Raw genomic sequence first — 23,517 nt, 5'->3', positions numbered from 1 at the left:
CTACACACTGATTATTCAAAAACCCAGCACTTTCACACCAACGGCAAGTGCGGCGATAATTTTGATTAGCAAAAATAGCAAAAATATTTCTGACACACCCCTGAACCTATAGCCATACCATCTGCGCTTAGATTTACCATTGTGTAAGGTCTGTTAAACTAGAGCCCATTATATGTGCGTGCATGTGAGACCCACACACCCATTATCATGACAGTTCACTTGAGTGGTTGTTAGTTGAATTTTGCACAATGATTTTATTGCATGACATTTAAAAAAGGCTAAATCAAATTTCCTTTCATTGTCCAATAGACAAGTGCACAAGGTCCCATGGGGGTGTCCATTTATAAAGGTTCAAATGTGGACACATGTTCGGTGGATGTAGATTAAAAGAAAACTATGAACCTCCTTGATCTAGCTCTTCAGGATTTAGAGGCGTCTGGCGAACAATGAGACAGTCAGATTGTCGTCTTGACTTCTATGCTGAGTGAACAGGTATCACAGCACACAATGGCCTCTTCTCCCTCCGTCTCCTCTCTTCCAATGGAGAATTCCCCTCCACAGCGACAGCCATACGTGTACACCTCGTTATCTGAAAAGAGAACAGACAGACAATGACAAACAGCTGAGAGGAAAGGGGCACATGGGATGAGACAGGTGGAGACGTACTTTATGGATCTATCTACGATGACTTCAATGGCAGCAGAGAAGAGATTAAATAAGTTAAAGATAAGTAAGTAAATAAGTAAGATAAAGATGACTTGACTCACCATCATCCCAAGTCATGTCGTCCAGACAGACATAGGCGTCGACTGGCCAACTCTGATTCAGTTCGCTGGCTGTATTGACACAGAAGAAACATGAAAATGTCATAAATCTATATAATTAATAATAATTAAAGTGTCACTCCACAATGGTACAATAATTGACGATAGAAAAATACAGATTTTAAAAATCACATTGATGCTCTTAGAAACATATTTGTAGGCTACTGTTGTGCCAGTGACATTCAGTGTTCAAGAGAGTGATACAGGAGATTCAAAAGTACCAAAGGCAAAGCACACAAACGAAAGGCAGATGGAGGGGAGATGGGAGGATGAGATGTTAGACTCTGATCTCATTCAATGGTAGTTTCATGGGGAAGACAATTGAGATCTTGCATGAATCTCTGTCTAAATAGTAAGGAATATGAAGGCATTAGGTAGCCTCTCCGGGATTGTTTATATGTTTTCATACAGCACCAGTCAAAAGTTTGGACACCAACTCGTTCAAGGGTTTTTCTAAATTTTTTACTATTTTCTACATTGTAGAATAGTAGTGAAGACATGAAATAAGACATTTGGAATCATGTAGTAACCAAAAAAAAGTGTTAAACAACTCAAAATACACTGCTCAAAAAAATAAAGGGAACATTTAAACAACAATGTAACTCCAAGTCAATCACACTTCTGTGAAATCAAACTGTCCAATTAGGAAGCAACACTGATTGACAATGAATGTCACATGCTGTTGTGCAAATGGAATAAACAAGTGGAAATCAAGGCGGTGGCCCGTTCCTGTAGGTTCATGCTCTACAACATCCGCAGAGTACGACCCTGCCTCACACAGGAAGCGGCGCAGGTCCTAATCCAGGCACTTGTCATCTCCCGTCTGGATTACTGCAACTCGCTGTTGGCTGGTCTCCCTGCCTGTGCCATTAAACCCCTTCAACTCATTCAGAACGCCGCAGCCCGTCTGGTGTTCAACCTTCCCAAGTTCTCTCACGTCACCCCGCTCCTCCGTTCTCTCCACTGGCTTCCAGTTGAAGCTCGCATCCGCTACAAGACCATGGTGCTTGCCTACGGAGCTGTGAGGGGAACGGCACCTCAGTACCTCCAGGCTCTGATCAGGCCCTACACCCAAACAAGGGCACTGCGTTCATCCACCTCTGGCCTGCTCGCCTCCCTACCACTGAGGAAGTACAGCTCCCGCTCAGCCCAGTCAAAACTGTTCGCTGCCCTGGCCCCCCCAATGGTGGAACAAACTCCCTCACGACGCCAGGACAGCGGAGTCAATCACCACCTTCCGGAGACACCTGAAACCCCACCTCTTTAAGGAATACCTAGGATAGGTTAAGTAATCCCTCTCACCCCACCCCCCCTAAGTTTTAGATGCACTATTGTTAAGTGACTGTCCCACTGGATGTCATAAGGTGAATGCACCAATTTGTAAGTCGCTCTGGATAAGAGCGTCTGCTAAATGACTTAAATGTAATGTAATGAAATTATAGGCAGTTAGCAAGACACCCCCCAATAAAGGAGTGGTTCTGCAGGTGGTGACCACAGACCACTTCTCAGTTCCTATGCTTCCTGGCTGATGTTTTGGTCACTTTTGAATGCTGGCGGTGCTTTCACTCTAGTGGTAGCATGAGACGGAGTCTACAACCCACACAAGTGGCTCAGGAAGTGCAGCTCATCCAGGATGGCACATCAATGCGAGCTGTGGCAAGAAGGTTTGCTGTGTCTGTCAGCGTAGTGTCCAGAGCATGGAGGCGCTACCAGGAGACAGGCCAGTACATCAGGAGACGTGGAGGAGGCCGTAGGAGGGCAACAACCCAGCAGCAGGACCACTACCTCCGCCTTTGTGCAAGGAGGAGCAGAAGGAGCACTGCCAGAGCGCTGCGAAATGACCTCGAGCAAGGCCACAAATGTGCATGTGTCTGCTCAAACGGTCAGAAACAGACTCCATGAGGGTGGTATGAGGGCCCAACTTCCAGAGGTGGGGGTTGTGCTTACAGCCCAACACCGTGCAGGACGTTTGGCATTTGCCAGAGAACACCAAGATTGGCAAATTCGCCACTGGCGCCCTGTGCTCTTCACAGATGAAAGCAGGTTCACACTGAGCACATGTGACAGACGTGACAGTGTGGAGACGCCGTTCTGCTGCCTGTAACATCCTCCAGCATAACCGGTTTGGCGGTGGGTCAGTCATGGTGTGGAGTGGCATTTCTTTGGGGGGCCGCACAGCCCCCCCTGTGCTCGCCAGAGGTAGCCTGACTGCCATTAGGTACCGAGATGAGATCCTCAGACCCCTTTGTGAGACCATAAGCTGGTGCGGTTGGCCCTGGGTTCCTCCTAATGCAAGACAATACTAGACCTCATGTGGCTGGAGTGTGTCAGCAGTTCCTGCAAGAGGAAGGTATTGATGCTATGGACTGGCCCACCCGTTCCCCAGACCTGAATCCAATTGAGCACATCTGGGACATATGTCTCGCTCCATACACCAACGCCACGTTGCACCAGACTGTCCAGGAGTTGGCGGATGCTTTAGTCAAGGTCTGGGAGGAGATCCCTCAGGAGACCATCCGCCACCTCATCAGTAGCATGCCCAGGCGTTGTAGGGAGGTCATACAGGCACGTGGAGGCCACACACACTACTGAGCCTCATTTTGACTTGTTTTAAGGACATTACATCAAAGTTGGATCAGCTTGTAGTGTGGTTTTCCACTTTCATTTTGAGTGTGACTCCAAATCCAGACCTGTGCCATTAAACCCCTACAACTCATCCAGAACGCCGCAGCCCGTCTGGTGTTCAACCTTCCCAAGTTCTCTCACGTCACCCCGCTCCTCCGCTCTCTCCACTGGCTTCCAGTTGAAGCTCGCATCCGCTACAAGACCATGGTGCTTGCCTACGGAGCTGTGAGGGGAACGGCACCTCAGTACCTCCAGGCTCTGATCAGGCCCTACACCCAAACAAGGGCACTGCGTTCATCCACCTCTGGCCTGCTCGCCTCCCTACCACTGAGGAAGTACAGCTCCCGCTCAGCCCAGTCAAAACTGTTCGCTGCTCTGGCCCCCCAATGGTGGAACAAACTCCCTCACGACGCCAGGACAGCGGAGTCAATCACCACCTTCCGGAGACACCTGAAACCCCACCTCTTTAAGGAATACCTAGGATAGGATAAGTAATCCCTCTCACCCCCCCCCTTTAAGATTTAGATGCACTATTGTAAAGTGACTGTTCCACTGGATGTCTTAAGGTGAATGCACCAATTTGTAAGTCGCTCTGGATAAGAGCGTCTGCTAAATGACTTAAATGTTAAATGTCCATGGGTTGATACATTTGATTTCCATTGATAATTTGTGTGATTTTGTTGTCAGCACATTCAACTATGTGAAGAAAAAACTACTTAATAAGAACATTTCATTCATTCAGATCTAGGATGTGTTATTTTAGTGTTCCCTTTATTTTTTTGAGCAGTGTATTTAGAATTCAAGTCACACTTAACCAGGATGGCTACCACAGCATTCTGCAGCGCTACATCATCCCATCATTTGTTTTTCAACAGGACAATGACCCAACAGACCTCCAGTCTGTGTGAAGGGCTATTTGACCAAGAAGGAGAGTGATGGAGTGCTACATCAGATGACCTGGCCTCCACAATCACCTGACCTCAACCCAATTGAGATGGTTTGGGATAAGTTGGACCGCAGAGTGAAAGAAAAGCAGCCAACAAGCGCTCAGAATATGTGGGAACTCCTTCAAGACTGTTAGAAAAGCATTCCAGGTGAAGCTGGGTGAGAGAATGTCAACAGTGTGCTAAGCTGTCATCAAGGCAAAAGGTGGCTACTTTGAAGAATCTCAAATATATTTTGAATTGTTTAAACACTTTTTTGGTTACTACATGATTCCATGTGTTATTTCATATATTTGATGTCTTTACTATTATTCTACAATGTAGAAAATAGTAAAAAATAAAGAGAAACCCTTGAATGAGTAGATATATCCACATTTTTGACTGGTACTGGATATTTTCGGGGGAAAAAAGCTCGATTTTCCTGTGGAAATTCTGACATTTTGCATGGAAATATGTGATGTTGTCGTCCAATTTATTGTGAAAATGCGCTGACGAGGGGAAAAGTTTGACGAGTCTCTTGATTGAATGATGTGTGTTAAATGTGCGGTGATTAGTTGAAAATGTGAGCAATCTTTCTGTACTGCAGTGATGCGTCAGTTTTATGCGATAATATTGCGCTGATCTGACTTTTGTGCGTAATATGCAGGGAATTGTTGATTTAGCTAAACATTTTGCTTTCGCATAATCCTGGAGAGACTGATTAAGCTACACTGGTTTTATCTAGGTTCATTGATTCATAGGATTGGACAGTTTCCCCTCACCGCCACTATGACACAGTGGGGACACTGGTAATGGTGCATATATGAAATCTCTTAAAGCAACACTCAATATTGAGGTGATAATTCAGGGAAGGGACAGATGCCGCAGAACCACTAAGTGAAATTAGAAGTGGAAGTACGCAGAGTAGTGCGTGACAATTCGGACACGCTCTTAGGTAACGTTAGGCCACATACTGCTGAATATGCAAGACACAGATATACCTCCCTGCAAAGGATGGATGAACTAGGTCTCAGTATTGATTGAAATTAGGGGAACATACAGTCAAAGATGCTCAGATATTCATTTAAAAATGGTATCCACTTCAGCAATAAGGGCCGAGTGGGTGTGGTTTATTAGTGTCTTAATGCTATTTAAAACTGGTTACCAACCTAAATAGAGCAGTTACCAAGTATTTTTGCGTCATATCTGTGGTACAATATATTATTGTCTGATATGCACATGGCTGAATTCCTGCTTCAGCCAATCACTATCATGGACCCTAAAGTCCTGCTTTATAATAGTGCATATAGCCTAATCTGTATTGTACTTCAAACTGTGTCAGACATTTGACGTTATAGGCCAGCCTACTGTTAATATAAGAACAAAGACAGACAACTACAGTAATAGATATTAACACTTCACTCCATTTCCAGCAGTACAGTACCTCTTCACCAGTCTTTGTGAGGAAACGGTAATTAGCACTTTTTGACACCACTCTTTAATGCTGGTCTTTAATTAGTCAGGAGACTAGCCTAAGTGGCCTACCTCACAGCTATGTATGGATATCATTGGATAGGTTTGGTGAATACATTTTCACCTACTGTTCATGAGTTTGTTAAGTAGTGGTACAGTGAGATTGAGGAAATGTGTCAGTAAATGCTCAGTAAAAGGTGTCAATTCATCCTGGTGATATACTGTAACATTTTACAGATGAGGCTCAAATGACAGATACACCAATCAAAATGTAGATTTGGTTAACTGTCGTTGTTACTGCAATCTTTTGAGACCATAACTTGACAGTGGTCAGGTAGAAATTCTAGTCCTACATCTAGGTGATTCAATACATCATACAAAATGAGGCTATACATTCACTGGGACCCTTTGTCACAGTGCTTCAACAGTTAAGCTAATACTACAGGGCAAATAGATGTCCATGCCTGATCGAAGCCTCAAAATTACTTGTAAAGGAACAAAAGCAGATCAACTACACTGCACACTGTAGTCTTGATGGGACACTGTAGTCTTGCTAGTGTTGAGGGAGTCAGAGTGACCATGACTCAGCCAGTTGATGCACCCTGCCCAGAAGGCCCAGATGACAGCCAGTCACTACTGAGAGATCCCAAGGAGGATCTTCCAGGTCCCATGAACAACTCTTTTTTTAAGGTGCCGGAGCACCATTTTTTATGACGTCAGCATTTCTCAAAGTTTGTATCGACAAGATGTAGCCTATTGAATATCATTTTAGAAAGTGCATAAAATGCCTCCTAAAAATGCTACAGTCTATGAATATTTTCGCAATACCGGTTTCTTATTTTAATACCCTCAAACACCAAATTAGGCCATCACTGTCAACCATGAATGATAATTATTTTACAGGTGAAATGTTCAAACTGCATCTACAAGTCAATAATTTGATCTCAAATCAGTTTCATGGGAATATCCATTTAAATCTTATTGAATTATGTAGGTCAGGGGTAGGCATAAATGAAACTATTTTTTTTGTTGAATTCCTGGTGATTTTAGTGATTTTATTTTACTAAAAACTGAAATCCCCCACAAAATACACACATAATTTATATTTATTTTTTATATCGAGGGAGAAAAAAAATAATCCCTCCACCTGCTGCAGGTCTACATACCGTTTGTGAGTGAATTAGAGCAGATAGTGTTAACTAAAGCATGCATTTTGCCTCGTGGCGAGTGGTTGGAGATCTATGGAGGTCACTGGTCTCAGTGTTGGGGAGGAGGAGAAACACGCCTCACATGCCTCCCCAGTGGGCTGCTGCAAGGTGCCCTGAATCAATCCGGGAAGACGACCACTATGTGTTTGGCAATGGGGCGGTGGAGGTGAGGCACATTAAGAATGAGATGATTTAGTATTAGTCTGGCTGCACATCGCTCCTAGACAAACCAACAGTGTGTCAGAGACGTGGAGCAGAACGCATCCACCCTGCACACCCACACTTCTCCCTCCGCCACAAAACACAATTACCGTCCCTAGTAATTACCATACATGTCTGCCTAAACACAGGAAAATGCAACCCCGGTCTCAGTACCAAAATGATTTGCAACGCCGGTTGTTTATGATATAGTTTGACAGCCAACATGGGATTCGTTCCTAATGCTTTGAGACTATCAGCTTTTAACTGTTTCTTTGTTGTAATGGTATTGAATATCACTTGGAAGAAGGCTATACATTCTCAGTTGTAATAGACATGGGGATAGTAGTGAATGAATATCCATCCCCCTTCATTTCTAATGAGCAAGAAGATAAAACATTCCACTCATGATGAAGTTCAAAAGGGCCTAGCAACAGAGTTTCATCCATCTCCCTCTGATAAACAACAGAAGGATTGACTGAGTTCCTCTGAAATCTGGATGAAACAGGCCTTTGAGCTGGCTTCAGTCATGTTTGTTTTAATTATCAGCTCCACTTGATCACAGTGCAGAATGAGCCAGTCCTTCTGAATGGCTGGGCAACATTAAACACTATGGTGCTGTTTACTGGTAGGTACTGGAGATCTGTCTCTGATTGAACACTACAGAGATCTACAGCGGCCAGACAGATGGGAGCTGTGCGCTGCTAGTCTACTACCCAACCCTCCCTATTGGCTAGTGGTGGAAAAAGCACCCAATTGTCATACTTGAATAGAAGACACCATAAGAGAAAATATGTGCATATTTTCTAAAAGTATTTGGTTATAAATATACTTAATTATCAAAGGTAAATGTAATTGCTAAAATATACTTAAGTCTCAAAGTATAAATCATTTAAAAATTCCTTATATTAAGCAAACCAGACACGCAACCCTCTTTTTCTTTTTCTAAAGATAGTCAGGGTCACACTCCAATTCTCAAGACATAATTGACAAACAAAGCATTTGTGTTTAGTGAGTCCACCAGATCAGAGGCAGTAGGGATGACCAGGGATGTTCTCCTGATAAGTGTGAATTGGACCATTTTCCTATCTCACTAAGCATTCAAAATGTTACAAGTACTTTTGGGTGCTGGGAAAACATATGGAGTAAAAAGTACATTATTTTCTTTAGGAATGTAGTGAAGTAAAAGTGGTCAAAAATATAAATAGTAAAGTACAGATAACCCCAAAAACTACTTAAGTAGTACTTAAAATCATTTTTACTTAAGTACTTTACACCTCTGTCTGCTATGCTTACAACAATCACTCTGCAACCAGCAATGAGGTACATCCAATATTCTTACAGACCGGCCAACAAAGAATGCCCAGATTTCACATTCAACAGAGAAACTCTGATTTGTCTGTGTTATAAAAAAGGTGTGTTGGATACAAAGTATTCATGCTGGAAATAAAAATGATTGTTAAATGAAAACACAACCTTCACTTCTTTCTTACTCATTCTTAGGTCATAATGGATAACTGTCCATGGAGATCTAAATGTTAGATATTCAGAGGATGAGTGAAAAAATAATGATTTAAAAAGCGATGGGAATCTTTAGAGTTTGGTTATTGTAAGGCAGCATACAATGATAGACAAAGTCAATTACCATCCATGAGGGCCAGAGAGGGGTTTCTTTCTATTACAGACACTCTATATGTCAATGCTATGGCTAGAATGTGTTGCCTTAGAGTGGCACTGTGCTGTGGCTGGCTGGCTGGCTGAGTGTTTGCCCCCAAAGGTGATGAGAGCTCTCCCCTGCTAATGGTGCACACACACACACACACACACACACACACACACACACACACACACACACACACACACACACACACACACACACACACACACACACACACACACACACACACACACACACACACACACACACGGCCCGAATGTAGAGTTGTTGAAGGTCCTAATGGAGAGCTAGCTAGGGGAACCTCTTTCCGAGGGGAGCATATCACTTCATGTAAAGCTAGGCCATGTGTAAAAGGCCTGACCTACATTTCCCCCTCCTCTCCTCCCCCCCAAGGAGCATTTTATGTGGGACAGAGATGGCAGAAAACAACCATTGTAAGGAACCCGAAACAATCTCTTGCTTATTTTATTCATGTATTGGCTGTGTGGGTGGGTGAATAGGAGGGTCTTTGCAAAACAAGCTCTCTGCCCTTTCTTATGCACCCAGATAAGTGAGAAACGTTCAGGTGAACAAACTTCGTAAAACAGGCCAGTTGTTTTTAATGGGTTGGTACTAGAGACTATTATTGCTTCTGACTTTTAAAGTTTCAAGGAAATCTTGGAAATAGAATTTAAGTTATGCAAACTGTATTGGTTCATGCCTCATTTAGTGTGACCTTTTCAGACAAAATAGGCCCACTAGTTATATGTGGCCTTAGTGACTTCACACAGCGTCACTGTTTATCACTCAATATTAAGCAAGGGATGGTCTCAAGGGGAATTGCTATGGAATTTAATTGAGCATGAACCAACCAGTAAGAATAAATAAAACCATAAAATTCCAAACGTGTAATGAAATGAAAAATCATGTTTCATGTTCAAATGAATCACAGGAGAGCTATTAAAAAAAAGAGCGAGATGGTGGCTGAAAGAGCATCAGAGAGTGGGAGTACAATGTGCTAGTGTAGATGTAATGTACATCATGGGAGAGTGAATGTTTCTTAACGGAGCCGGATTGTAGTGTTCCTCTGAGAGACTCCTCTGAACTATGGAAGGAGGACGACTTACCACGCAACTGCAGATCGTAGGCTCTCTTGGTCTCCTGGTTGCTCAGAACCTTCCAAGCCTGATCGACCTCAATGAACCTGTGTAAGTGCTCCTCTGCCTCAGTCACAGTCACATCTGGGCCCTGCTTGTCGGGGTGATACTGTCAGCCAGTACAGGGGACAGGAGAAACACAGCTTAGAGACAGCCACAATGACAAGACTGACAACAGCCATCACAACAGAAACAATGACCAAAATAACAGCAGCCATCAGTCCCTTGAACCAGTACTTTATTTAAGATGGTAGAGGAGAGAGGAGAGATGTGGGGATGGCTCAGACACACTAGACAGAAGCTAGGTTAATTAAACCATAGGAGTCGGTGACAATCTGCCAGTGGAAAAAAAAGCCTGTCAGAACCTGAACGGTCAGCTTTTTCTGGGTAATTTGCTGATGGACCAATGCTCTTCTTCTGGACAATTTACCAGAGGAGGCGGAGTACAGTAATGCAAACACAACTAGATTGAGACATCAGAGGACAGAACCGTTAGCCCAGACAGCTTTGGGCAGAGAGCTGGAGAAGAGCATTGGCCATCCCACGACAGGCCATCCCATGACACCTCTGGCCAAATATAGTAGCAATACCACCCATGCTCTCTTTTGCGTTTTATTGTTGTTTTGTTAGGCGAGAGGAGGGGCTATAGCAATATCCGCATTATGTCATCCGTTGATTAATATCAGTATTGAAGAATCTCTTCATGTAATGCTCACATTGGCCTTGAGGTATGTCCCTGTTCTCTAGTGGATACTGACGGCCCTGTCTGTGTTTCCTGGCACATGGAACCGCTCTAATTTCCTCCTGCAGGTCTATGCAGTCCAGGCTTAAGCCACCGATTAGTGAGGGTCGCAGGAGGATGGATCATGGGCTCCTGATCCACCTATGGGAGAGGGAGGGAGGTGGTGGTGGAGGGGCTTTTTAGAAAACTTAGATCTATCCTAGCAGCATTCACATGAATGATGATGATAATCTGGCACTGGCAAGCAGACCATTGCTTGTGTGTGTTCTTGTATGGTCACTGTAGTTCAGAAACAGAACCTCTTCAAGAACGGGTAATGATACATGGGGTGATACTGAACTACAATGACCAATGGTCTCAGCTAGGCAAATTAATGTCCACCGCAAATGTACTTTACATTTTAAGTAACTGGAAGACTGGCAAACAATATTTAAAAATACATACATAATGTACGCCTCCACATATAATTTAAAAAAGATCAAGGATAAAACAATAAAGCTTAACGGCTTATTTTCATTGTGGTCCTTTTGGAGGTGGAAGAGCGGAATGCAGCAAGGTTAGGAACTGCAGTGGCAACACACAATGAGACACAAAATTGCTGTTTGTTTCATAAAATTAGCAAATTAGTACAGTTCAATTTACTAATAAACAACAATTGATAGGGGTATGTGAGACAAGGGAGATGTACCGAACATAAAACAAGTCAATCCCTAATATATACAAGACAATCACAATATGATAGACAATAGGCAGACTACATGCTATCCCGGGTATTTTCTTCTCAGCCACGTACTGAACTATAATATTATGACTCACTTGAAACATGCAACTATATAGCCATTTTTTAATTGAGAATGTGAAACTACCCATTGAATGTATACATTTCAAATTCCTTGGAAGACTATTCTAAAGATGGGCAGCTGAGTACCACTATTACATCTAAAAGGAACAACATCAGTTTCACGCTTTCTAGTGGAATAGTTTGGTTATCCCGGACCGAGTTAAAGTAGTTATATAAGTCCCTGGGGACCAGACTGTGGACAATCTGATGTACCAGACACAATTTAATCTGAGAGACTCTCTCCTCCACTTTGAGCCATCTAAAGCTTTCAAAGCAGGAATGGTCCAGATGAGCATGTCCTGGAAGTTTAAGAAAAATCCTGACAAATTTGTTCTGAGATGTCTGCAATTTATTTTTAATTATCTTGGAAGCACTATTGTACCAGGAAGAGCACCCATAGTCCAAATGGCACAGAACAAGAGCCCCTACCAATGCCACCATGTTGCATTCTTATCCAGATATTAGGGGGTTCTTGCCAGAAACCACATTTTATGGTTCACTTTGGATATAACCATCTGACAGGGGAGAGCATGGCACATAAAGTTATCTAGCACGCATGATAATTAACAGACTCTTTTGCTGTGACTACCAAGTCACCTACTACCACATTAAAATCCAGTGATTTATTCAGTTTGACTTTGGACCTGAGCAAGATGGACTGTTTTTCCAAGGTGAAGTGACAGCTTGTTGTCATATAACCGTTTACTGACATTCAGAAGTTCAGCACCGAGGGCCTCCTCAACCACAGTTGTCTTTGTAAGAAACCAGCAGTGCAGAATCATCTGCATAAAGGAAAAGGTCACATGTACAGGCAGATTTCAGATAATTTATATACAACAGAAAGAAAAGTGGACCCAGCACACTCCCTTGGGGTACCACACAGTTCAAGATTTTGGGTTTAGACAGGGTCCCATCCACACCCACCATGTGTTTTCTTCCTTGCAGATAAGTGCTAACTCATTTTATGGATAAGTTGTTAAAGCCCATGGCTCTTAGTTTGATTAACAGAATCTCATGATCCACTGTACCAAACATCTTTTGGAGATCTAACATAATACCATAACATTTTCATCCATCTACTTCCTTTCCGGTGTGGTCAGTTAGATATAGTAGGCAAGTGTTGTTGGAATGAGATTTACTAAAGCCAGATTGAGGCTTGTATCGTATGTTATGTAAGGAAATATAACTGTCAATCTGCTCACACAATATTTTCCATGACCTTCGATAAAATACACAGGACTGAAACAAGCCAATAGTTTCCATGATCTAACTTAGTCCCTTTTATTTATATATAACCCTTGTGCGTTTTAGTTCACTGGGGGAGGGGGGGGGGGGGGGTAGTTCAATATATATATTTACATTGTGAGTTACGCAGGGGGGTGATCATTACTGCAGCATTTTGTAGAAATCTGGCAAGAATGTTGTCACGGCCAGTTGTTTTGGAATGGTCAAATTCTTTCAGCTTCTTTAACTTCTTGCGTCGAGCCAACCCGGATCCGGGATCATGACTACAGCCTCAAGCCCATTACCATAACGCAACGTTAACTATTCATGAAAATCGCAAATGAAATGAAATCAATATGCTAGCTCTCAAGCTTAGCCTTTTGTTGACAGTGTTGTTATCTCAGATTTTCAAAAATATGCTTCTCAACCATAGCAAACTAGCATTTAGCATTAGCATTTAGCGTTAGCAGGCAACATTTTCACAAAAACCAGCAAAAACATTCAATAAATCATTTACCTTTGAAGAACTTCGGATGTTTTCAATGAGGAGACTCTCAGATAGCAAATGTTCAGTTTTCCTGAAAGATTATTTGTGCAGGAGAAATCGGTCCGTTTTCTGCGTCATGTTTGGCTACCAAAAAAAACAACGAAAATTCAGTTATAAAAACGCCGAACTTTTTCCAAAATAACTCCATAATATCGACTGAAACATGGCAAACGTTGTTTAGAATCAATCCTCAAGGTGTTTTTCTACATATCTCTTCAATGATGTATCGTTCCTGGAAGTCTGCTTCTCCCTCTGTATCGCATGGTGAAATGAGTGCCACTGGGAGTTGCGCAGCAATTTAGACAAAGGACACCGGACGGCCCCCTGGCAAATGTAGTCTCTTATGGCCAATCTTCCAATGATATGCCTACAAATACGTCACAATGCTGCAGACATCTTGGACGAACGGCAGAGCGCATAAGCTCGTTCACAGCATATTCACAGCCATATAAGGAGACGATAGTAAAACAGAGCGTCAAAAATCCTGCTCATTTCCTGTTTGAAGTTTCATCTTGGTTTCGCCTGTACGATCAGTTCTGGGGCACTCACAGATAATATCTTTGCAGTTTTGAAAACGTCAGAGTGTTTTCTTTCCAAAGCTGGCAATTATATGCATAGTCGAGCATCTTTTCGTGACAAAATATTGCGCTTAAAACGGGCACATTTTAAAAAATCCAATAATGACATAGCGCCCCCAAAGGTTGAAGAGTTTAATAGAGTTGACTCAGTCTGCCAACCATGTAACCTTTCCTCCAATGTCCAAGCTAAGATTTTGAACTTTTGAACTTGGTCTTTAATCTGTAACTGTAACGTAACAACCTTACGCTGGGGACAATAAAATGACAATAAAAGGACACTCTAAAATGTGCAGTTTTGTCATACAACACAATGCCACAGATGTCTCAAGTTGAGGGAGCATGCAATCGGCCTGCTGACTGCAGGAATGTCCACCAGAGTGGTTACCAGAGAATATAATGAAGTAGGGCTGGGTGAAATATTGAATTAATTACAAATGCCCGTTTTGACGTTGTGTTATTTTCCGTTTTTTTATGAGCGTTTATGTCCGCTTGTTCTCGTGTTGTATTTTTGTCTTGTCTCCTTCGCTCCTTTGTGCGACTTTCCATTTACACCAGAGATCTGTAAATAATGACGAAATGCACGCCTCCGTCCTAACAATGGGAGTTGGGAAGGCAGGCGACAAGCTGAGGTCCAAAATAAGCACATAGAAACGCATTGGCCTTATTTTGGACAGATCTTAGCAAGAGTGAAACTTCGTTTCGCCTCTTCCTCTATTGTTTACACAGACCAGGCCCCTCCCAACCTCTCGCTCCAACAAAGTTGAGAAATCCTCTCTTGACAAGCAGTTTTAACTCTCCATTTGCATTTTGGTCGAACAGAAAATCGGTCATATGGACAAACACATTGAGACATGATCTTACTGTTATAAAGAAGATGTTACATTGCCACTGGCACGCTGGAGAAGTGTGCTTTTCACGGATGAATCCCGGTTTTATCTGTACCGGGCAGGTGGCGTCGTGTTGGTGAGCGGTTTGCTGTCAACGTTGTGAACAGAGTGCCATGGTGGCGGTGGGGTTATGGTATGGGCAGGCATAAGCTACAGACAATGAACACAATTGCATTTTAAATTGATGGCAATTTGAACGCACAGAGATATCATGACGAGATCCTGAGGCCCATTGTCATGCCATTCATCTGGCACAATCACCTCATGTTCCAGCATGATAATGCACAGCCCCATGTCGGAAACATCTGTACACAATTCCTGGAAGCTGAAAATATCCCAGTCCATCCATGGCCTACCAACTCAGACATGTCAACCATTGAGCATGTTTGGGATGCTTTGGTGGACATCTTGTTCCAGTTCACACCAATATCCAACAACTTCGCACAGCCATTGAGGCAACATTCCACAACCAAGATGTTTCACGCTGCATGAGGCAAATAATTGGTGGCCACACCAGATACTGACTGGTTTTCTGACCCACACCCCTAACTTTCTTTTAACATCTTGGTCCTACCTGGCACGCAGGCGTCCCATCTAGACATCTGGAAATGCAAATGCGCTACGCTAAATGCTAATAGTACTAGTTAAAACTCAAACGTTCATTAAAATACACATGCAGGGTATTGAATTAAAGCTACCCTCGTTGTGAATCCAGGCAACAAGTCAGATTTTTAAAATGCTTTTCGGCGAAAGCATGAGAAGCTATTATCTGATAGCATGTAACACCCCAAAAGACCCGCAGGGGACGTAAACAAAATAATTAGCATAGTCGTCGCTACACAAACCGCACAAATAAAATATAAAACATTCATTACCTTTGACCATCTTCTTTGTTGACACTCCTAGATGTCCCATAATCACTATTGGGTCTTTTTTTCCGATTAAATCGGTCCATATATAGCCTAGATATCGATCTATGAAGACTGTGTGATAAACGGAAAAAAATAGCGTCTTATAACGTAACGTCATTTTTGTAAATTAAAAAAGTCGATAAACTTTCACAAAACACTTCGAAATACTTTTGTAATGCAACTTTAGGTATTATTAAACGTTAATAAGCGATCAAATTGATCACGAGGCGAAGTATATTCTTTAGCTGTCCGTCTGGAAATAATGTCCGGGTAATTCTCAACCAAAATATCCGGTCGGAGACCGGAAGAAATGCGTTGCCTTGCGTCTGTTTGACCAAGAAACAAAGCCTAGGCAAATGACAAGACTCTAGACAACGTGTGGAAGCTGTAGGTATTGCAAGCTCAGCCCCATTAAATGTGGTTCACCTTTATCAATGGGTTCAAGTAGCTCAGTTGGTAGAGCATGGCGCTTGTAACGCCAGGGTAGTGGGTTTGATCCCCGGGACCACCCATACGTAGAATGTATGCACACGAATGTAAGTCGCTTTGGATAAAAGCGTCTGCTAAATGGCATATATTATATTATTATTAAGTCGCACATGGATATATATTTCCATTTTCAGTGATCAGATTTTCCTGCGCTTTTCGATGAAACGCACGTTCTGTTATAGTCACAGCCGTGATTTAACCAGTTTTATAAACGTCTGAGTGTTTTCTATCCACACATACTAATCATATGCATATACTATATTCCTGGCATGAGTAGCAGGGCGCTGAAATGTTGCACGATTTTTAACAGCATGTTCGAAAAAGTAGGGGGTAGGATTAACAGGTTAAGGAATCTGTGACCACCAGATGCATATCTGTATTCCCAGTCATGGGAATCCATAGATTAGGGCCTAATTTATTTCTTTAAAGTGACAGATTTCCTTTTACGAACTGTAACTGTAAAATCATTGAAATCGTTGCATTTATATTTTTGTTCAGTGTACAATCACAACTCACTACCTAAAACACACACACCCGTGGAGTCAAACCACGACATTTCCTTACAACGCATTGAGGCATTATCAAATATTACACTACACAGTGTTGTTTTCACTTTGTAAAAGAACAATATGAATAGGATGAGAAAAATAGCAGCTTTACAACAAGCCAAAAATGTACTTCCTGATTGAATCATTAACAGCAATTTGCACTGAACTCTGAAGCAGAATTTTATTTTATGACTGAGGGGACAGCATTCACACATCTCTCAAGACACCTGGAGCACAGGGCCAGCCACTCTTAAATAACTCCCGACTAACGAGATGGACAAGCCAGCACAGGTGTAACACATATTGACTAACATGCTTCTACACCAGCATTGCTTGCTGTTTGGGGTTTTATGCTGGGTTTCGGTACAGCACTTTGAGATATCAGCTGATGTAAGAAGTGCTATATAAATGGATTTGATACCAATCCGTGCGCCCTACGTACTACCATGCTATACGTGCTAAAAGTCCAACCTCAATACATAAAATGGGAAAAGCTAAACCTGCGACACATTCCCCCTTAAGACAACAAATATATCCTATATTTTTGTTGGATAAGTTCTCACCAACAGAAAACAACTTCCATTTCACAACTAAAATGTGCCGCCTCCTCAAATATAAAAATGTTATACACCCACTTTTTTTGGACAATATTTTCTTATTTAGATTTAATTTTATACTTTTATTTTATACTTTTGGGGGGGGGGACATAGTTGCCTAAAACTCATGTATGTTTCTGTAACTCTTGTCCCCTTGAAACGAGCCCAAACAAAAACATCTCCAAAATGAAAAACATACATCAAAATAAAATGTGTGCCAGGGCTACACAGGCTAAACACAAAACATATTAAGTTCCCACACTTGAAAAGACAAATCAACAACCAAGATGTCCTTACCATGGACATGTTTGATTTCAACGGGATTGTAATATCCGTCGTAACTTAGTGGAATGGCCTCAGGGAAACGAGTGGCAGCGCACATGATGGTCAAAAGATACTGATGACCACTCTTTGCTTTGGGCAAAGGACCAACACAGTCCACCAGAACCCTGCTGAAAGGTTTGTCAAAGCAGGAATAGGCTGCAAAGGTGCAACCGGTACAGCTTGGTTTGGTTTACCTGTCCGCTGGCAAATGCGACAGGATTTACAGTAAGCCACAACGTCCTGTTTCAGATCAGGCCAGAAGAAGTTACGCAAGATACGGTCACATCTAGTTTACTCCAAGATAGCCTGCCATACAACCATCGTGAGCCAGCATCAGTATCTCTTGTCAAAGTGCAACTGGAATGACAATTTGAGATACACTGGGCCAATTGTCCTACCCAGAAGTGGAACGAGAACGCCATTCCCTCATTAGAACACCACCTGTCAAAGTAACCCACACAAACGTAATCAAACTCCTCCTCTGGACATATCTCAGCAATAAGAGGGGAGAGGGAAACATATTTACTGTTGTACAATCAGCTGCTTCCTAGACATGGAAGTGTCAACTGTAGGGACCATCTCTTCCTTCAGCGGTCCTACAAACTCGCTTTTCAAAGGAGAGGTCAGGGGAAATCAGGATCACCCATAAACGTCTCAGACAGATCGACCATGGTGGGATTGCTGACATCCTCAACACTAGACTTGCTCCCTTTTTTACACAGCACGTGTAACGGCACGACCTTCCCTCCAGCCAAATTGTTTCCCGGAAAAAAATTAATGAGACCACCTTCACCGGTAGGCTAAGCTTCACTGCAACGAAACCAGAAATAAGATCAGACTCGAGCTCCACATTATACAAAGGAACTTCCATGCAACACATCTCCACACCTTGTACTAACACACTGTAACCAGTTGCTGAAGTGTCAGAAAAAGACAAAATACCCTCCAAAATGAAGGGCTGCCCCAGTCTTGCTGTATCTTCACCAGCTGATTAACAGCACCGGCACTAGACAGACAGACAAACCCGTCTGAAACAAAGGGTTCATGCACATCTGATCCAAAACCTTGTTTAGGAGATGCATCAGTCCCAACCAGAGACTTTATGGGCTGAAGTGCTCCCACAAGAATAAAGGGCTATTTCTCTCTCAACTTAGGACAGAGACAATGTGTACTTTCTCACAGCAGAAACGTCAATATGGCGGATACAAATTATTATTTTCCCCTCCAATCTTTATCTTTGGGCACTGTAGAAAAAGACTGAAATCTGCAGTAGGTGAATTCTCTGGATTGCTTTTTGTGTAGGCTTTGTTTGTGATGGTAGTTGTGTGTGTAAACAAACTCATCTGCAAGAAATGCAGCTTTCTCAAGAGAGATCCTTGTGCTCAAATCTAGGTAGCAACCCGTTTGTGAAGGAAATGTTTAACTACTGGAGAAGGATGAGTGTCTAAGTCCTCAAGGTTCTTGTCCTGAGAACCACACCGATCAAAAAGACATGCTTGTTCCCTTGCAAACTCCATATGATTTTGCAATTCTGTCTTTTGTAATTGACAGAAATGTTGTCTGTATGCCTCTGGGACCAACTCGTAAGCCAGAAGGATAGCAGCTTTAACAGTGTCATAATCTAAACTCTGATCAAGAGATAAAGCAGCGTACCCTTTCTAAACTTGTCCCACAAGAACACTTTGGAGGAGCAGTGACCAACTACCGATTGACTCAGACTACTGCTTTTGGATCGCCAGATGCCACTTTGATGTCATAATGCTTTGCAATGATGAGCAGATTCACCTTCACCTACATGTGTCCAGCATCTCCCAGGTAGGGTTTTCCACAAATTCTTCCAACTTAAAGTCCATGGCTTTTTATTTTGATTTTTTTATACACCAATCTTATACCCGCTCAGGGTGGATGTCAGTGACAGAAAGTCCACCACAAATGTGTCTTTTGAACACTCCAATATGTGGGCAGAGGAAAGCTTCAGAGTAGGTGATTAGAGCAACTACCATACTCATGGGAAAATAGATCCTGGATGAGCCCCCATTTTGTTACATTTCCCTGAAAGACAACCAAACGAAATGTTGCTGAAACATATGGAGGAATTAACAAAGAGTCACTGACAAAACTAAATGTGGGGTTTTAGGAGGCGTTCTGAAAGACACTCATGGGGCTGTCCACTGACAGTTGACTAGCAACAACAACTGGGACCTAAGACACCCACCATGAGTGCCACTAAATTTGCCCACTAAGAGGCAAACAAAAGAAAAACCCACACCAAACTTAAGACAGGAAGCAAACAAAAACGTTGAGCAAAACAAAAAACAGGGAAGATCAGACAAAGGAATGTTTTTCTAGAAATCAAATAGGGAGAGCCAACTAAAAAGGTGTTGACCCTCCACATCACTCAAGACAACTGGAGCACTGGTCCAGCCACTCGTAAATGTCACCTGGGCCAGCACAGGTGTAACACATACTGACTAACGAAGTGACAACAAATCGTTGCGCGCTACTGCTATTCATGCTGATAGTCCAACCTCAAAACATGAATGGAAAAAACAAAACCTGTAACACCAGTGCCAACCTCTATCGTCTAGCCAAAGCAAATGACAAGTCTATACGTGACCAGGGGCCTGTGCTCAAGAAATGGGTCTGGCTATCTGATGGATGGGGTGAGGAACTGATTCAATCAACATTCCGACAGAAAAATATATTGTTCTCTTTCTAAAGAACATGACAAAATCCTTCTCACACCATTGAACCAGCTTTGTGGCTCTCTCAAATCCTGAAGGAAATCAAAGCAAACCTAGAGACAGTGCTCTGCGCTGGAAGCTTACAGGTGTGAAGTATCTGGCTGCGGAACTAACATGCTGACCACACCGGTCACATCGCATACACGAGCGTTGCTAAATAAATTTACACATACATGTTATTCAAATCATTGCACCCACACTGCTCGCGAGCGTCTGTGTTGCCAGGCGCAAAAATAGAAGTTGATTCTATTTGTGGTGCAGAACACGCTGCAAGTCCTGCCTCTCCCATCTCCTCATTGACTTTTAGAAACATATACCCACGTGCCATCTCATTGGTAATACCCACGTGGGTGATTGAAAGATGAACTGAGGTCGGTTATGGTAATACACCTTATTATTAAAGTTAGTTGCCAATAGCCATTTTAAGTCCAAAAGAAGAAAAAGCCTGGAAGGCACCTTGTGCCTTTCAGGTAAAATAACAACTCAATGCATATATCCCAGGTTAAATTAGCTAGCAACAACAAGCTAGCTATCTATCTAAATAGGACAAATTAGATAGAAACTGCAAGCTAGCTAAATTACCATGTGTTAAATGCTTTTCGACCTGTCCCCAAATTCATTTAATTGGTTTTGTTTTGACATTTCAACCTGTGTGTCGTGATGGCGTTTGGTATGTGGGGGACAAAATCCGGGTTGGGCGTGGTGTAAGGCTTGAAAACAGCCTACACCTCCATCTCCATCTCCAGACCCACTAGTCCATGCTGCTACAGTAGTTCTCACAACTTTATGGTTAAAACAAAACTTATACATTGAAGAGACTATAGCCTAGTGAGTGACTATTTGCTAATGACATTTGAGAAAATTTGAAGCTCAGAATTAAACATATTTTTATCTACTGTAAAAATTCCAGCCAGACAGTATTTTGACATTTTACAGCAGAGAAACCCATTTGCTGTAATTCCTCCCCCCACTTCTGAGTCCCCATGCAGCTCAGGTTTTTTTTTATAAATACATAACACAATGAAAAGCCCCGGCTCTTATAAAATAGCCCACCCTCCGTTCCTGTGGAGTTACGTACTTTAATTGATGTCTCTTTGCACGCATTGTAAAATATTCATTTACTGGGGCTAATGGAGCTTAGAGGCAGGAACACAATATAAAGCACTGGCAATTTGGAGCACTAGGCGCTTCTTACCATGAATCATCTCTCTCTCCCTCTCTGTGCTGTATCAGACTTGTCTGTTTCTACCACGAGGCTGAGGCGTGTGCTGTGCAGGCATTCAGAAGATGGGAGAGCACATGAGCTGGTGGCAGAGCAAAAGGCCACCATCATCACACTACTGCCCCCTAATGTCTGCGGGAGGCCAGACACGAGCAGACATTACTGAGGGGGGAAGGGGAATGCCAACAGCAAAGTCTAGGATGTTTTGTTCAATTGGATTAATCAAATATTATTTAAAGAAATGTTGACATTGATGGTAGCTTGAAGTTTGTGTGTTTTTACAATTGGTAATCATAGAGCCCATGGTTTATGTGAAATTCTACAGCACCTTGAATCCAGAAAGTCTGACAAAATAATACACAGTAATCAGTTCATGGTGATATCTGTGGACTAGGCCTGTATCCTACTTACAGTGTGCTAATAAACATAGCTAATTACCAGAACTACCATACTCTTGCTCAAAGCCCTGTGTTTATAGAGCAGTGTGGCTATTTTCAGACAAAAATATTTTCAGATATAAAACAACATCGAAATAGAAAATCAACACCAAAATAGTTTTTGGATTATAGCTTATTGATTAGAGTATGATTGATTTAACAGTTTCTAGGCGATTTCTATAATTAAAATGGGTTTTGGATTATTCAAATCCATTATGTTGTACTCTCAAGGATTAAAAGAGAATGTACAGATTAATATCAAAGGGCAAGATGCAGTTAATACTTCATCATACAGTCATCAATCACATCGACAATCTAAACTTGCATGATAAGTAGACTAACCTTGCCAGACACCTACAAGACTTATCTTGAAGACCCTCCCAGAACTCATGCCGAAGCTGGAGCGCAGTGGATTAACATAGTATTGATTTGCACACATGGTCAGAAATAAACACCCAGTCGGTAATATGTGTGTGATAGAGGGTGTGTTTATATTCATTAAATATATTACTTTCTAGAAATACATGCTAGGTGCTAACGGACCAACAGTAACGTTATGTCAAGATACTTTCTCACCCCGCCTCTCACTCAATTATTGGGACCTCTTTTGACATGGTTCATCAAGATGCAAATAAACCTAACAGCACTTAATTCATCAGTACAGTTGAAAAGACATGCCACAGGAGACCGTCAAGAGTTTACACATACCATTAAGGCCAGTCTTTGGTACTTCTGTTTGAGGTCTTGTAGCATATCCGATGGACTGGATTCAAGTATAGAATACCAGTCTTTCTGTGATCTACGTTCACTTGTCATTTTGAGAAAACAATCATCTTTTGATTAAATTTGTGAGCCAAGCAAGGTAACTTAGTTTCATTACCAGAATAGGTGCGATCTAACCGTATGAAATGACAGCTAGCTACAAGGCTAACAACAACAATGTCCACGTGTTCGTTGCAGGCTAACCAGTCAGCAAACATTATCGTTATGAACATGCCATCAACATATTCGTTTGTTAAACTGCATTATATATCGTAATTCCAAAAAGGTTCAACAGCAAGCTGAAACCAGCACATTACACAAATGTCTGGCACTTTGCTTTTCCAGCCGCGTGCCTGTATCACGTGATGCCCCTGTGTAAGCATGTGCATCAGTTTTTACAGCCCCCGCGGAAACATGTTCTATAGTGCTTTAATGATAAAATATGATGTGCTATATTATAAATATAGATCCTATTGTCATAAACGAATTATGCATAAAAGTTCAATATCTGTACAAGTACTAATTACCATCCGTTTCAGCCATTGAACCAGTAATTGAACAGGATATTACATTTTTCTACACGAAGTAAATATTGCAATA

The 23,517-nt window shown here is 42.1% G+C and overlaps 1 protein-coding gene across 1 annotated transcript; it reads right to left on the bottom strand.

Annotated features, from left to right (window-relative positions):
• Positions 1-227: 227 nt before the first annotated feature.
• dnajc24 (DnaJ (Hsp40) homolog, subfamily C, member 24) lies at positions 228-23,323 on the bottom strand. Its single transcript, XM_046346509.1, has 4 exons — positions 22,864-23,323; positions 10,036-10,174; positions 768-836; positions 228-589 (listed from the first exon to the last, which is right to left on the bottom strand). Exons 1-4 carry the CDS (start codon positions 22,969-22,971, stop codon positions 456-458), a joined length of 450 nt encoding a protein of 149 aa, XP_046202465.1. The 5' UTR covers positions 22,972-23,323; the 3' UTR covers positions 228-455.
• Between the last annotated feature and the right edge of the window lie 194 nt (positions 23,324-23,517).

This window comes from Oncorhynchus gorbuscha, linkage group LG01 (genome assembly GCF_021184085.1).
Source record: "Oncorhynchus gorbuscha isolate QuinsamMale2020 ecotype Even-year linkage group LG01, OgorEven_v1.0, whole genome shotgun sequence".
NCBI classification, from domain to species: Eukaryota; Metazoa; Chordata; class Actinopteri; order Salmoniformes; family Salmonidae; genus Oncorhynchus; species Oncorhynchus gorbuscha.
The sequence above is the reverse complement of the archived record's forward strand: the minus strand, read 5'-3'. Positions and strand labels throughout refer to the sequence as shown.

Bases quoted from the DNA above. Each gene is read 5' to 3' on its own strand.
- dnajc24 (XM_046346509.1), bottom strand. From the start codon at position 22,971: ATGACAAGTGAACGTAGATCACAGAAAGACTGGTATTCTATACTTGAA. The intron at 837-10,035 runs GTAAGTCGTCCT...GTGTCAATACAG, and splicing joins CTACGATCTGCAGTTGCGTG to CCAGCGAACTGAATCAGAGT. The intron at 590-767 runs GTGAGTCAAGTC...TTCTCTTTTCAG, and splicing joins CGACATGACTTGGGATGATG to ATAACGAGGTGTACACGTAT.